Genomic DNA, 17,472 nt, shown 5'->3' on the forward strand with positions numbered 1-17,472 from the left:
TGTTGTTTGTATAATATTCATTTGTATATCCGGAGTGTTGTAACGAAATAATTTCCCCCTGGATTATTAAAGTATTTCTGATTCTGATTCTGATTCTGAATCCATGTAGAAAAATGTTACTCTCAACAAAGCACATTTATCTATAATAAAAAAGAAGGACTGATCAAAGCAAATTGTTTTCATCCACCATAACAACAGAGGGGAGACTCAGCTTAAATCTTCTCCTCTCCATAAGCCCGTCCCGTCTCGACCCTCCTTTCATCCCCCGACGTTGCTTTCCCCTTTTGATTGAATGCTTGCTAATTTTAGAAGAATACATTTTACTTTTACTTAGGCTTAAGTATTTTGTTTAAATGTTTGTAGTTGAGTAATATTTCAGAACTATAACTACTTTTACTTAAGTACAGATTTTCAGTACTTCTTCCACCATTGGATTGAAGTATATTGGCACTATATCAGATACATACGCTATTTCAAGCATTATTATGTATCTCACTCTGAAGTTTGGGATGCAACATTTACAAGTTTGTTCATGAAATAATGTCAGGTCTGTAGTATCAGTGTATCTTTTCAATTGATTAACAAAAAAATTAAAATTTACATACAAAGCATAAAATGGTCCTAGGGCATTTCAGCATGTAAAGTGACATCTAAAACTACAATCACATCATCTTGCCTCCTCAAAGATTCTAATCCAAACACCATTATAACACCATCAGGACCCTTTTGCATAACTAAAGCGTTGCCCCGATCCCCCACCATCTCATGAATCTCCTTCTTCTGTCATAAATTAGCTCTGATTGCTTCCATTTCCTATCCAAACACTCCAGATTTAAGAGTGTTTTTTACAACCGCCATGTTGATAGAATGTTGTTTACAAACAAGGAGGTCTTCGTGGTGGTGGCTATATGCCAGTGATAACACTGTCATGCATAATGACGTTCAACATGGAGCACAGATATCCATCATGCACACAGAGCAGACTGCCGTTATGGCGTCTCCCCTGTCTCCCTCTTGTCAGCTTCCTCTTGTCACTTTTCATCTGGATAAAAATAAGACTGTGACCGGATATTCTCCTCATTGGAGTTGTCTCCTGTTGACGAACCACTGACTTGGATGATATTAGTCATCCTGTTAAATCAGATTCAAGGCAGTGCACTAATGACTAAGCTCTGAGGGCTTCCTACCATCGTGCCTGATGCCTACAACATAACTGTCTTGTCTGGCCGACCCAGTAAATGTTGCTTTTAGCAAGGATGGAGATGGATTTATGAGACAAGAACTGACATCCTCGGTGAGGGGAGCAGGGAGAAACATAAAGACATATTAGAGATATTTCATGGAAAGGTGTGTAGTCAATGAAGGTGTAAGGAGCTTTACCACTGCACCTGTGTTTATTTATTACATGGTGGCGGAACGTCTGTCTTTAATAATATTGGCATCTTTGCCTCACCTGATAGAGCTGGCGCCCCATGTACAAAGGCTGAGTCCATGCTGCAGTGGCCATGGGTTCGACTGACGTGTGGCACATTCCTGCGAGTCATCCCCTCTCTCTTCCCCCTTCCTGTCACTCTTCAGCTATCACTATCAATTAAAAGCATTAAATGCCCCCAAAAAGTAAATTTTGGCCTCTTTGAACGATAAGTTTTATGGCTCTGCCTGCCCATGTGACTGTGTGCTGCAGTTAGGGAGAAACAAAACGATCCGTCAGTAAAATGCTCAGTCGCTCTGATAGTAGTTAGCCATGTGGCTGCCCCGTGGGTCCAGGGAAGGAGCGAGACGCCTTTCATTTCCACACAGTAAATCTATACAAAAATATTTAAATAAGGTAAATCAGCTAATCAGCCCCCCACTCACTGACCCATTACCTTGGCCAAGGACTGGTCTTTCAGAGATAAGAGTAGCAGGAAGAATAGATTTAATGGGCCATTATTGAGTGCACAATGAGGCTTGCCAGCAACAGTGACAGGTCCTCAACACTCTGAATAAGCCTTGTATGATATCAATACCCACTGTGGATTTGCTTAAAAAAACTATTACAAGAAATGTGTAATCCTGCATAAACCCAATGGCGCATCTTGGTAGGGAGCAGAGTGAGAGTGGTTTTTGTGATCCGAGCCCTCCAGGCCTGTTCAGACGGATGATGGAAGGGTGTTCCCAGTGGTCCACTCCCTGGCCTACTTCTCATTCTCCATGTGTGCTTCGTCCACCATGACAGCATGCATGAGCATGACATTTTGGTCGAAGGCATTTATAGTGAGAAATCTAACCTCTGCCCACAGCCTGCTCCCAGAATCTGTCATCATCTTGGATGATTAAAAATAACACTGAGACATGCATGGTTTGATTTAATTGCACCTAGTAAACATAAAACATACAGCAGTATTAATATAGAAAAGAGAGGCGATAATAACATAACCAATATATCCATCGGAAATCTTTGGTTTGTGTATTTATTAAATTACAAGTTGAAATGAGTGAAAATTAAAATTCATAGTATTTCAAGTATGATGCCAAAACTCTAATGAAATCTAAAAAACAAATAGTGTTTAAAACTGATCAATAAGATTCAGCTCATGCTTTCGTGTTTATATTTAAAACCATATCTTTGTAGTACAGACAAATGATAATGAATCAACACACTGGGCTGCACTGTGTATGGGTGCTAGATCCTCAGAACCAGAAATCACTAAAACTATTATTAATAAATGACTAAATGACTGCATTCATGAGTGCATTAAAAACAAGACTTTATTTAATTGGGGAGGTGGCCAGTTGATGATTTTTTGATTGCATTCACTCAGAACTGTGTGATAAAATAAAATGTCCACCGTGTTGGTAATTATGAAATAACTGCTGCAGAAATGTAGCTTGTACAATTAAACTTCATCATTACATAAATTGTGCAAAACTAATTAAAGCAAATTAAACAGTTTTTTTTTAATAAAGCATGTCACATGGCACAGCAGTGCAAAGGGGGTTTTGGGATGGCAATTTGAGATAGGCTTTACATGTGTTAAGGTTCGGTCAGCAAAATGGCATAAAAAAAACCCCCATACAAGTGAAGTTTTTTTTCTCTTATGTGTCGAGACGCCATCATGCCAAACATTCATCATCATTAGCAGAGCGAGCAGCAAACACCAGATGCCTCAGTATAGTGCTACATCAACTGTGTCTGGGCAGCTACCATCAGCACCATGGGACATATGCATCTATTCTCTCACCTGGTTCACGCTCTTGTCACTCCATCTGTTTGAGATGACTCGGCAGCTGCCTTCATCCACTCTGTGCTGTCTGGGCCTGATCGCTGGCTCACAAGGGTCCGGATTAGTTGATGACTTTAACACGTAACCCCGTTTTTGACCCCTGTCATGTTTATTGGTCTTTATTTACTAGATTTATGTGTCTGTGATATGCAGTTGAAAGTTGGTGGTCTATCTCTTGCATTGTGGAATAGAAAAAGTTAATTTGTCTTAAAATGTGGTTAAGTTGCATTTATATGCAAAACAGTGTGAATTTTGTATGTTTTACTCTACTGGCATTAGTAGTAGTTTTAGTTGACAGCAGTGGTAGTCAGCATGGTAAGAGATTGTGGTAATCATAGTATTTCTAGTATTAATTTAGTAATATTAATTTATTAATATACCCTTTATTTTTTATGTTTTGTCCTGTAACATTGACTGTGGTTAAAGTGCTTCCTTTTACCACATGATTACTGTTTATAAATTACAGCCTCCATCTCAAAGTGCTTACAACCATGTAATTGCCATTTCGTTAGTTGCATTAATGAAACCACTACACTGGTGTTCACTTAAAGTGGTTCACGTGATCTGACCCATGTTTTTGATTAAAAAAAGGCTAGCAGATATCAGCATGGCCTCTCATATGGAGAGTCCTAATGAAGGCAGTGAGAGTTACAACAAGCCCCCCATAAGAAACTGTTGTGTTGCATCTTTGTGCCCTCATCAATCAAAGCTCTCTTGTTTATGCTGATGCTAATTCTGCCAGGCTCACTCTGTGTCCCTATCAATTAAAAGAAAGTGGTCAGCAATCCATCATCCTCCATGTAATACACCATGTTGTGGAGTGCAGTGTGTGCAAAAACTGTATTAAATGTTTGCATGTTTTTAGCACAGTACATGTTTCTTTGTGAAATTACAGGGAGCACCCATGTCCATGTATGTGGCTATTTTCTAATTTACAAGAATGGACAGAAATTAAGGGAGAGGGAGGAGAGATTACAGAAAAGTAATTCCTTTGCCGCAACATAATGATCCTTTTATTAATGAACCAAACTTCTAACGGAACCAATCTCAGGAACAATTTTTCGTAACTGGAAAGTCTGTTCCTGCTCGGCATGGGTGTATTTAAATTGATTGCAGCTGTGAGAAGAGATAGGGGAAACCTTCCTCCAGTGACAGTAGAGTTTGGGTTACAAACTGGAGATTTGCATGGCATTACCTGTGACAGTTTTTATAGGCTTTATTCTCCACACAGTGGTTAAGTGCTAGAGGTCTTTTGAGGGCACATCTACAGTAGGAATGTAGCAGGAGTTATTGTTGAACAGTAATGACTCATTCAGGCTGCGCCACAAGATATTGAAAGGAATTTATCCTGCTTCAGATACAAACTGACACTGTAGAGTTTGATAGTATTCAGTATATTGAGAGGTTCAAGAAGATCCCACACAACGTGCATGAAACACTGAAGACAGCAGATAATTTCATGCTCTACAATGAGCCAGTGCTATGTACTATTGTGGGTGGTTATGGTAACACCTGTTTATGAAACTCAAAACTAATAATGATGCTCTTACAAAGGGGTACTCCAGCAATTTAGTGTTATATATCTGTAAGGGTGGGAAACTGAAAAGATACATATTTAAAAAAGAATGGTCAAAATCAATGCAGCTGAGGCAGAGATGTATTGAATGCCCCTTAATTAAAGTTTGTTCCCATAATGCAACCTATATTTTTTTTTTATAAAAAAAACAATACACAATGATGAAAATAAAATGAAAGATTAATTAGACCCTCTCTACCTGGTAAACAAGCCTCCAATTTGTAAAACAGGCTTTAGTTAAATATGACTCCAAGCACAAGGTGAGATAACCCTGATGACATCACTATGACATCATCAGAGTTATTTTCTCTTTAAAAAGTCACATTTTATAGCATTTCATAACTGTTTTCACATGACATGACACATGACGAGTTAGCTCCTGGATGGATTGACGGAGGAAATTTGTGTAGTGTAGTTTGCTTTTAATTTTTGTCCTTTGTCCTTTTGTCAGAGCAATGCAGAAATAAAACTAATTTGGGAAAAACAAATCCATTAATGTCTAAAATGTAAACATCCTGCTTCTACAGTGTGGCATTATGCTTAAAGATAAAGGTACACAGATTTATTTTTCCTGACAAAATATACTTCAGTCAGTTTGTTATAGTCTGAGGGCAAATGTAATGTGGAACTGTAATTATGCCAGAATCTCAAATAATAATGAATAATTTAAAATATACTGTACGCCTGAATACTTTATATCTTTGTCAATCCTTAATGTCCCAAGAACTGCTTGTATTTAAATGCACATATTACTTAGCAGTGTTTTATAAAGCTTCCCTTTCCTGTCGGGAAATACAAATTCACAAATGAAAAATATATCAAGCTCAGTGTGGGAAATGGAAGGGGGTACCTCATGATTTATTCATTCACCACAGAGTGAATTTAACACTTTAATGTTATGGAATGCCATTACGGCTCCAGCAGGACATCTGACATCGCACAATATTGCATATTAGATAACATAACTTATTTATCACTGTGTTTAAAAAGACTTGCTGCTAAAAACAAACAAGCAAACAATAGCTCACATATAACATGCAGCTGTGAACAGAAGTGTAGAAAATGAGGGGATTTGTTGGGTTAAAAAAAAAGAAAAGTTGCAGCTGGGCGGATGATTCAGCTTAGGTGATGTGAAAGGGCCCAAGGCTAAACATTTTGAACAAGAGCCCAAAGAAAGAAGGGAAAGGACAAAGTGGGAGAGAGGTGTGTTGAGTTTCAGTTTGCAATGTTTGTGTGGACAGACACAGAGCGTGTGAGCGGGAACGCCTCCGTTCACTCTGAGAGAGAGCCTGGCTCCACTTCTCGCCCATGCACATTTTCCTGGGCATACCTCTGGCTTCATGCTAGCCTGTTGACGGAGCTAAATTGATGTGATTTGATGGTGCAGCGGCACAAACACCAGACTGGTGGTCCCTTCCAACCTCCTTCTTAACACGAACACAGAAAAAAAACACAGACACACACTCACGCTTGTGTGGAAGAAAAAGCAACAAGCCCAGTGCCTTAAGAACAAGCAGATGAAAAGTTTGTATATATATTCATCTTCCTCCTCATCATCACCACTTACTTCTGAACAACAAAGTGAAGATGGAATATCCCCTCTCAGTCACAAGCCCTTAAAAGGCACTGAGTGGATTTTAATAATGACTGGAGTGGTTAGCAGTGCACACCGTGGTCTTCAAAGGGATTAAGAGGCTTTGAATGGTTGAGGCCATTAAAATCTACACCAGCCCAGAAGTCCTGGAGCGCCTTATGAGTATATTTATCATTAGGATTAACAAACCCAGTCTGAACGCTCTCACCCCAGGAGCGCAGCCACCTCTACCCCTGTACCATTATTGTGTTATGCTGAGTGGCTGATGATAAGAGCGATTCAGCAGTCAGGGAGGTAAATCTCCAGTCCCAGTCTGCTGACCATCCCCTGTGGACCATTCTCACAACAGCAGCAATCTGCATCCACCAGCTCATCTGTGTGCACTGTATAAAGCTAAGGTTTCTACAGGCTAAGTACATTGTCAACTAAGTCCTAAACCACAAACCCTGTTCATGACGTGATCAAAGAATAGACCCAGAAGTCGCTGAACTGCTTGCGGAGGAAGAAAATCTCCCTAGAGGACGTGTATGTGTGTGTGTGTGTGCGGGCTTTGCAATCTCCCTGTATATCTGGGATTTTGACCAACAGCGTGTTGAGTCATCCTACCCTAACCCATTTCCTGCTTCCTTCCTCCCCCAACCCATCAGATCTTCCACATGACCTATGACCTTGCCAGCGCCATGGTGAGGATCGTCAACCTGATCGGCATGATGCTGCTGCTGTGTCACTGGGATGGCTGCCTGCAGTTCCTGGTGCCCATGCTGCAGGACTTCCCCGCCGACTGCTGGGTGTCCAAAAATAAGATGGTGGTAAGTGCTTCTCCTGCTCCGAGTCCTCCTGCCTGTTCGAACCAGATTATGCCCTGTCTTATCTCATCCATCAGCTTCAGTAATTACTGCACTAAAACCCTTTAGCATCCTGGGAAAGATTGCCTCGCATATCTGTCATTTTAAACCCTAAATCAAATATATTTATCTGCTACATTTGCCCACATTTATTCAATTTGCTGATTATTTTTATTTATTTGGAGCCCCGACATCTGTCCATATTGTGAAAGGAGAGAGACACTGGGGCTGTGCAGGGAACATTGATTTTTTGAGGAGGACGGACGGCCCTTCAATATTGGTTGAATATTGACAGTTTCCAGTGAGCACTCATGCTCACATTAATTTTGCTGTATTGTTAAAACAGCTGCTGGAGGAGAGTCTCTGTTAAAGCCTGGCTCATAATAGAGTTCTCTTTTATCTGCTTATGGAAGCGGACTGTGTCACACCTGATGTGCGACTCTGAATCACCCCTAGCCGATGGCCTCGTGTTAACTTAGCGTGTTATACAACAGTGTGGCTCCAAAAGAATCTGAGTTATTGTCAGGTTTTGTGGTGGGGACCTCAGTAGGGATTGATCTGAAATCAGAGAATTCCTCTCTCGTCCGTATAACCAATAAATCAACATATATTTAACCCTCAAGGGATGTAGCCAAGGAGAGTGGTTGCCTAACTGATGGCTTATCAATATACATTTGGATTTAAGTGTCAATAGGTCATTGTTTGGGCTTTTTGTGTGGCAACCAATTTCAGTGAAAAACTGAAAGATGTCCACACGGAATAAAAGCTTCCTGGATTGACTAGATTTATTGGCGACATTGGCATCATGAAGCAGGTTTGCCTTTGTCAACTTATTGCATTCATCTGTTTAGTATCCATACGAATACCACAGTCATTATTTGTTACAATTCCCAATTGTGAGATTTATAATTTTGAAAATAATTTAATCATTAAAATAACAGACAGAATGCTTTATTAATTATCAGAAAGATGACAGATAAAAAGCCTAGAATAAATGTGGTTTTAAGCAACAAATTCAAGGGAGCCAAGTTTGAGTTTTACACAAACCAGTTTTTAGTCAGCTGTATGTTCATCTCTCCGTGCCAGAGCAGATGTCACATGAGTAGTTACATCGCTCAAGGTATGATGTATTTGGTTCATCATGCCTCACTGCCTCCCCGACATGCTCACTTGTTATATTTAATCATAAGAAACGACAGATGTTGCAAACCACGGTCCCTTGAGATGTTTCACACTTAAGCTAATTTTAGCTTGTCTTCCATACCTGTCTGTGCAGAGATACGACGCACGCAGGTAAGGTGGTCCTGCTCAGGGACAGTGTCAGTACTGGGGGTCAAACCAGCAACCAGTAGGCCGCCTCTTTGACCAACCTTCCACTTTAACCAACCTCTTTGTCTTTCAGTTATCTGGATTAAGACAAAAGATAGATATATACATTCAGACTTTAAATTGTTACATCCAAACCTTTAACATTTCCTCTTCCACTTTTACTTTTCTGTTTCCTTTACTACCATGAAAGATGCATTTTCATCTCTTATTAATAACAAGGCCTACGTTTACCTTCACTTACTTCCATTAAAACCTAAAAGTCCAGTATTCCATTTTAATATCTCCATCTCAGTGACTGTGGAATATGGGTTCACATGCCAAATGCCTTGTCACAAAATGACTGCAAAATTTCATGCAGTTATGACTAGATTATATTTAGGCATTTCCTACTTCTCATGTTGTTGCAACTCAACTTCCAAAACTTCCACAGAGCTTCTACTGGCTGATTCCTCTCATTTCTGTGCCCAAAAACAGCCCTTTGCAAGGAGGAGTGCAGAGGCCCTGAGATCTGAGGAAGAGCACTCATAATGTACTTAATTTAAAATCCTGTGTGAGGGATGTAGCCTCTCATTAACATCAAAATGGAGTTTGTTGTGTTTCACACAGTAAACACTGTCTAATTAATTGCATTATGTAGAAGAATGCTTCTCAATGTGACAGAATAACAAATATATCTTTCTGAATTAATTTCAGCCTTGGGGGCAGGCACCTCTCTGATGGAAAGCTCCTCATTTTTTGCTGACATTACCTGGTAGACAAAGAGTTTGTTAGTATCGACTCAGTCACGGTTGTTTTGGTTCTGAGTGGAATCATTAGGAGACATTTTTTGTCTTCTTTTACAGTAGCTGCCCCATTATCTTGCTGGGTCATCGCTCCTTACCTTTTCAGGAGGGCACTAATAAAATTGCTATCTCTCTCGGCTTTTCCGCTGTGGAAATGAGTTTGAAAGCAATTTGGACGTGTCACCCCCAGGAGAGAGTTGATATTGATTTGCCATGAACTACCACCGGGATCTAAAGGAAAAGGGGCAATTTATCTACAAATGAGAAAACTCACAGAGAAATCACATTTTTCTAAATAGCTGACCTACTTACTGTCATGCAAGCCTCCAGTGTCTCACGCTCCATCCGCCCATTCTCAGGGCTCTGTTTTAGGCTCTCGCCCAAATGTCTGCTTGCACCAAATGTTTGCATTTTGAAAAGTATGTTTTACCCAGCCAGCTGCTCTTTATTGAACTAAGACGGCTTGAAGTGGACATCTGCCATTAGTTTTGTCTTAAGTAATTGGATGTGTGTGTGTATGTGTGTGAGCTGTGAGGATGCTCCTTGACCTTTAATGTGCCATTAACACCCTTTTGAGAGAGAGAGAGACTGAGCAAGATAGAAAGTCTTCCAATGTACCCACTCTAACTCACCCCATCTTCTCTGTTTCATCCAGAATGACACATGGGGACAGCAGTACTCCTACGCACTTTTCAAAGCTATGAGCCACATGCTGTGTATTGGGTATGGCATGTACCCCCCGGTGGGAATGACAGACGTGTGGCTGACCATCCTCAGCATGATAGTGGGCGCTACCTGCTACGCCATGTTTGTGGGCCACGCCACCGCGCTAATCCAGTCTCTAGACTCATCTCGACGGCAGTACCAGGAGAAGGTGAGTCAATGTGGCGTGTGGCTGACAGCTTTGTTGTCTTAATTTATTTTGAAAGGTGACAGTGGCGGCGAGGTAGGATGCTTGCTCATCCTCAGTTTTATTTTGTTGTTTAATGCAGCAGTTTACTACTAAATTGAATTTAATTGATGTTTGTACAGACACCAAACACAAACTTAACTTTTCCAAAAACAGAAAGCAAGCACCATCAAAGTCCTCTAAACAAGGGGTTTTCAAAGTCTGACACTTTGGAGGTCCCCCTCAGACAAAACTAAGACAACTGCATTTATTCTGTCATGAGTAGAGGATTGGCATATTTCTGTCCTGTATTTCAAAAACCTCAAAGTTTAATGAGCTAAGAAAAACTGTTTTCAGGTGTGATTTTTTCAGCTAACCAAATTGTTAATTTACAGTAGCTTAAGAAGTATTTTCTCAAAGAAGACTTCGATTAATACATGGTTTCCTTTGGGCAGCAACAAACTAGGTGTCCATATCACCTTAGCTCCTGCAAGCCAAATTTATATCTTCGGCTGAATGGGTTTTTGCTATGGAACAGTCCATAAAGGGACAGGAACCCCAGCCTCCCCAGTTCAGTTACAGGAAAGCCCTGACAGCTGGCTGTGAAGGGCCTAGCCGTGTTCCACAGTGCCATGCCCTCTGTGGGCCCAGCGTGGGCGATAATGAGCTGAGCTGCAAGGCTGCCCCATTGCCTACCGTCTGTGGCGAGGAGGAGATGGGAAAGGATGACCTCCAGGGAATGGAGACAGAGGCTCTAGAGACCCCACCCGAATGAAAGAGGGAAGGTGGGGGTGATAGAGGGCAGAGAAAAAGGGCCCCGTCAGACAAGCAGAGGAGCAGATTAACTGACGTAATGGGTGTGTGTGTTGCTACATCTTCAAAAGGATAAAAAGTGCACTGGATAAATTAACACCTCACAAAAATAGGGGTGGGTAACAAAGAGACTTTTCTACCAGAATCTAGTCAAAAAAGTTCAACATGCAAGTAGATACGCTACTAAAGCTGCTGATCTGAGTAGCTGCTTAATGAAAGAAGAGCAAACCATCACCAAGCTCAGCACTCTCAACTCGTCTGCTGCTCAGCTTTAGAGATGCCTTGCTGCCAAGTAGACTGAACAGCTGGCCTGTCTCAGCACCAGTCAGCATGTGCTACTAAAGCCATTTGCCACCGTTTCTGGGATCACCCCCAAGGCGCCTTAAGAATCCCCCAGCCAGCTAAAAAGGCTCCCCTGTGCTCCCACAGCTTCCCACGGTGCCTGCCTGCAGAAAGGTTATTACTGCAGACTGCAATTAATTTTAAAGAGTGTGGATTCTCTCATTTAGCTTTCCACATGCGTCAGTGATAAGGCACTCTCTGGGTGCACTGTCACCGCATGCTCATCTGGCTGGGGGAGCCAGATAGAAGTCATTTCTACAACACTGTACTATTTCCTTTCTGCTTATCAGGGTTAGTTCCTTCAAAGACGTAAACCTTTTTGTCATTGGCCATTGCATCAGCGTGTGACAGCAGGATCCGCTTCCTGGATATTTCACTGTGCTTTTCAGTGTAAGTCTAATACCATAATCCATGCACTCAAGAAGTGGACAATTCATTGGTCATTCTCTGGAGTTTTGAGAGGACAGGTGGCTGTTTTCAGATGGCCATTGGGCTGCCATGTCAGGGACAGCTGTTCTTGTCTCCTGGGGAGAAATCTGCTAACTGAGACACCACCAACGTAGCAGCCAGTGTCCAACCTGCCATCATACACCAAGTTATTATGCACGCCTGTCTGTTAGAGGGAGTGATTATTTGCCATCTCATTAGTTAAAGTAAGGTGTGGTGGCTTAACATATAATCTTAAAGAGTCTCTAAAAGCAATGAGGCTAAGATGCAATGGAAGGTCGTTTGTATTTTAAGGTGGGCTTACTGTTAATAGACCTTTAATAAACCATACTCAGTGTGAGGATAGTGATATGACAGAAATTAGTGTTACAAACAGTGATGTAAATCAACAGCAACATATTACAGGTATAATTATTTATGCTCTAACCAAAAAAAGGAGATGGCACAAATCAATGGGGCAACACGTCAGCAACACAAAAGAAACCCAAATCCACTGCTTTGAAATATCAACTAGTTCTGTCTTTGAACTATAAGAACTGTTCTTAAAATGTATCTCTTTACATATATAATTGCATATTAAATGGAGGATACTTTAAATAATAGTATATGGTTCATATTAATCTGTTCTCTCCTCTTAGGGCATTTTTAGAGTGTTATTGAACTCAGTAGCTCAGTCTCAGAGTGGGTACTCAAAGTACAAGGACACTGAGAAGCTTTAATTCTCATCGAAACCAGTGGATATTTATAACATATTATATGAAGAAGGATTACAGTGGTTGTTTGTGTTTTAGTGTGTCATGAAAATGAAGAGGAAAGAAATAACTTTGTCTTTCAACTCTCATAAATATGTTTACCCACAGCTCGGCCATTGAATTTATCTTCATCTTGGTCTCACTGTCTATGTTGGTTTCTAAACTTCACAAAAACTCTTTTAATACTTCATTTGGCGTGCTGATTCAACACATGCATAGCGGAACATGAAATACCAGGAATTAGACATTTTTACTCATTAGTAAATGCTGGAAACGCCACCAGACTATTTTCTGTTGGCTTTTGGTGAGCTGAAATGGATCCCTGTAGTTTGCAGTTTGGATTTTTTGTGTTCTGAAGTCAAATATGCCATCGTTGATATTTCAAAGACGCTGTCAGCAAGGCTACAAAACTGCAGCACATGCATGCACCACCAGTCGGTGGAGTAGCATGAAATGTGACTTACTTATCTGCAATGTAGACACTATGTAGCATCATAAATCACTGTTATGATAATGGAGCTTATTGCACAGTAATTACAAGATTGAAATGTGGATGGGAGTATAAATAAAAAAAAACATTAGCCAGCATGGAGCTGTACAGTAACGTTGTGTATGGCATTTGACCAGGGCCAGCTAGTAAACACCAACAATAGGCTACAACACAAATGCATACCCTCTACTCTCACAGTGGGATGGATGGTAAATACTGATTACTGTTTAGTAAGTGAAAGATGACAAATCAGTGTTGAGCTGTGCGGCACCATCACCACATTTCTGTGTCTTGTGCTGGTTATGATGTGACACAGGCTCTCTATTCATCCACTGTAAATGAACTGTAAAAAAGTAGAGCACAGAGCTGTATGACCAAGATGAGAGGCCATCTGTCCAGTTGGCCTGCAGAGATAATGTCCAGGTAACAGTTATATTTAGATGGGAAACAAATCAGTGAAACCTCTCTGGGGGACTATGATGAAGAAAATCAGTCTATGAAGGAATCTTGTAAGTGTACAGACAGGAAATAGGAAAGGAGGGGGAAAAAGGCTCTGCTGTCAAAGATGGTGAAAATTATCATCAGAAAGCCTGAGTATAATCTTTTCTGAATAGAATCTATTACAATGTGGCACCATGTGATAAATGCCTGGGCTGTCAGAAGCTGGCAAGCATACTCAAATGAGCTCTTAAATAGGAATCAGGCAGCCTGTTAACAGTTACACAAAGTAGAGAGCGCAACAATCACACTAAATACTATGGGTTAAAATGTGGCCCCCACTGAGATGAAAAATAGCTTTATTAGATTAATTTTCACTCTGTTAGAAATATATGCCTGATGTCAGTCTTTTGCTGTGTATAAACAGAGCTAGTGGGCGCTAAGTAATAATAAACATGTGCATTTTCTACCTGTTTGCAACTGAATTTGCTGCAGATGTATCTGACTGCATGGATTAGGTTGGGCCCATATCAGATGTGAGTGGTAAAGAGACGGGTTGAAGCTAGACATTGCGCAAGCGTTACCCTTTCTACTCCCAAGTTCCCATTGCTTGTTTTGTCCCAAAACCAAAGCTATGTAGTATTATTGAATAATCTGTTGGGGTCTCTGTCCCCACATTGAACTCCTGTATTACCCAGCGAGCAGCTCTGCTAAAACACAGACTAAAACACTGTGAGCTGGAATGGGTTAAGCATCTCTCAAATTCCCCTAAGGATTGCTCATTCTTGTCTCGGGCATGTTGAGAACCATTATCACACAAAGAGAATTACATCTCTCCGGATTGGGGGCACAAGATGGCTGCGCATGTGACTGTGCATACTGGGTATGCCTGCAGCTCCAGCTCTCTGTAAGCCGCTGCTTATCTGCCACTATGGCCCCTCTACAGTGGAAATGCATATGAGACAGAAATGGGAATGGGCACACCAAACAAAAGAGATAATCTCATTCATTTGTAGGTAACTTGTGATCCATATTGTTTTACTTTACAGAAGCTCTCTGTGAAGCTCTCCTTTTGAGCATTTCTCCTCTCAGGTTTTGCATAGTGAATTATTATTGGTCAGCATGGGATAACTGAGTGATGTTCTGTTTGTTGTTGGTAGTTAATGATGAAATCAGGGATGCCCAGGAGGGACTTGTGAGTAGTGTGTTGTGGCTTGCCGGTCCCAAATGGCTTTAGAAGGCAATGGCAATGGGGTGCTGCAGCCCCTCCCCTCTAAATCTCTAATTAACACTTGGCAATTAAACATGGCTCTTTGGGGAGTAGTTAATAAGTGGCCCAAAGCTGATTATTTTAGGTTGAAGAGGCTCTAGAGATCTTTTGTTCCCCCACTTGAATCCCCAAATCAAGACCTTTGGAAATACAGTAAATAGTCATCAGAAGAGGACTATATTTGCACTTACATAGTTGTGAGTTTCTTCCCAAGAGGGAGAGGAATAGATTAATGCTGTCAGGGAACTAGTAAAACATGCAGTTTTAGGTTTTTCCTTATTTAGGCTAAATGATGAAGCCGGTCAGTTCTGTGTTGATTGATTTGATAGGCCTCGAAAAACCCTAGTATGAAAAAGATGTAGGTTTCATCCAACAATAGCAATAACTTTGTGGCGCCTTGTAGAGGTTAAGTCATGATTTCCCTATACAATCAACCCAAGGACACAGCGTCAACAAGTTGAGGAGCTTAAGTCTGATTCTGCCTTACAGTAAAAGCCATTCTCATTAGTCTGACTGATGGCATTAATCTAAACCCTGTTACATTCCCTTTTCCTCTGTCTGCCACACAACTTTCACTGCTAAGTCAAGGACTGCTAAAATGCCACAGAGTTGCCAAGTGAAATACCTGCTCTTTGAGTGCATAACCAAAACCAAATCAAAGGCAAAACCATTGTCAATATAATGTCACAGAAAATGTATGCTTTCTGCAGCATTTGCAGGGTCCATGTCAAGATTGTCATTCCTACAGACATACAGCATTTTATTAAATATGCACTATTTTAATGTATATGAGTAGGTAGTTCAAATTGATTTGAAATAACTAGAAAAAAAGAAAAAATATTTTAAAAATTCTTGCGGGACAGACTTATTTCTGACATCATGTCACAGGCCAGAAGGAGGGCCGGAAATGCCCCCGGGCCGGCAGTTTGACATACTTGCTAGAGGTGCTTTTTCAAAATGTAAATGTAAATCTGTTACACATGAAAGTCATGATGGTGCTAGAGGAAAGTCAGGGGATGACCACAGTTTATTGGCTTCTTCCTCTGGGATCTATGAATGTATGTAATGGGAATCGATCAAATCTTTCTTGAAACATTTAAATCTGCACAAAAGTGGTGGATCGACCGACTGACAGACCAACATTGTCCTCCCTAGAGCCACGCTGCTAGTAGGGCTGAAAACCTTGATTGGGTTTCACACAACTAGAGCATGTAATTGGTGCTTCCACAGTTAGTGGGACTTATCCATGGTTAGTCGAATAATTAGATATACGTAGTAGCAGTCAATTTATGAGACCACCTTATGAGACCACTGTACCATACAGTGTATCACCGGCTGCCCATGAGTGCTCTTGTCCTGAATTCAGCGGTGTTATGACCATTTCACTAAAGACTGAGCTGTCCTCCAGCACATACATCACAAACCAAGCAGGTGGAGTATTCTCTATAGTTTGCTAATGTGTCCACTGCCCATTTAACATTTGTGGGTGAAAATATGTAGGTCTTTAGTTAGCCTTATCATGTGACCCATACCTTTAGACCATGCAACGGCAGGTTATGGAGAAGGAGACAGAGAACAGTGGAGAAACATAAATGTTTAGAAAGTATAATTAAGTGGCTGACATCTCTTTTGGGAAATGAATTATTCATTTTGTTTTATTTGGTAAAAAATGTGCATGTGCTTGGAGAGCTGCATGAGAGAGGAGGGAATTGGGGAAAAAAAGTTATAGTTGAGAGATGGGAAAAAAAGAAAAGTACGAATGGGAAACAGACCAAAGCATTGCCATGTGGTGAGAGATCAAAACCACGAAACACAGGGAAAGGGCTTGTGAAATAAAATATCATGAAGATGCAATTCTGTATAGCTCAGTGGGCAGAGTATGCTACTGCTGTAATATTGCCAAGGTTGGAAACTAATAGGCTCACATACACGCACACAAATCTCTCTACTGTAATGTACTTAGAAGACGGTCAGTTACAGTAAGGCACTTAAAGTCTATACAGAGGTCACCAGTCAGTACATGCAGTAAGGCTGACCCAACTGATTGGCCACCAATCGAATATCTGCCGATATTTGCTCTAAATAGTTTAATTAGCGGTCTCTATAAAGACCGACTAGAAGAACCAATCCGATGGCGCATTTATTTTATCCCAGAGAGAGAGAGCGAGAGAGAGAGACACGAAGAGAGCACGAACCAGTTAAAGCAGACATTTTGTTTTCAATAGGCGACATCATTAACAAGCCTCCTCCAAATGTGTCAACCTGCTGTTGCAAAAACGGAATAGTGGGTGAAAAAATCCAAAGAACAAGTTGTGTTTCTTTGGAAACTTTACTTTAAAACATCCAATAATTGCAACACAGCAGACACATGCAACCTGTATACATGAAGAGAAAAGCAGAAAGAGGTATGGCTGGACAAGCCAGTGACCCATAAGCCTAACCCTCGAAACAGAAATATACGCCCCCTCCCATCCACAATTACACATCGTCGTCATTCTGTGAGAAACAGCGTATATTTGTTAAGCTTTAAGCTGCTCTCAATAACCTAGCGTAGACTGATGTGGTTCAAGTTGTCTCTCTGAGAGAGAGAGAGAGTGGAATATGTTGCAGATCGGTCCTATAAAAGCAATGGTGTTGAG

General features: G+C 40.9%; 1 protein-coding gene across 1 annotated transcript in view; it reads left to right on the forward strand.

Moving 5' to 3' along the window:
* LOC118320999 (potassium/sodium hyperpolarization-activated cyclic nucleotide-gated channel 2-like) overlaps positions 1-17,472 on the forward strand; it is a 41,053-nt gene that overhangs the window by 5,238 nt on the left and 18,343 nt on the right. Inside the window, exons 2-3 of the mRNA XM_035652141.1 lie at positions 7,084-7,245; positions 10,048-10,266. Coding sequence (XP_035508034.1) covers positions 7,084-7,245; positions 10,048-10,266 — 381 coding nt within the window. The remainder of the gene's footprint in view (positions 1-7,083; positions 7,246-10,047; positions 10,267-17,472) is intronic.

The sequence above is a fragment of the Morone saxatilis genome, unplaced genomic scaffold (assembly GCF_004916995.1).
Source record: "Morone saxatilis isolate NCDOM2014 unplaced genomic scaffold, NCSU_SB_2.0 Contig11, whole genome shotgun sequence".
Lineage (NCBI taxonomy): Eukaryota > Metazoa > Chordata > Actinopteri > Moronidae > Morone > Morone saxatilis.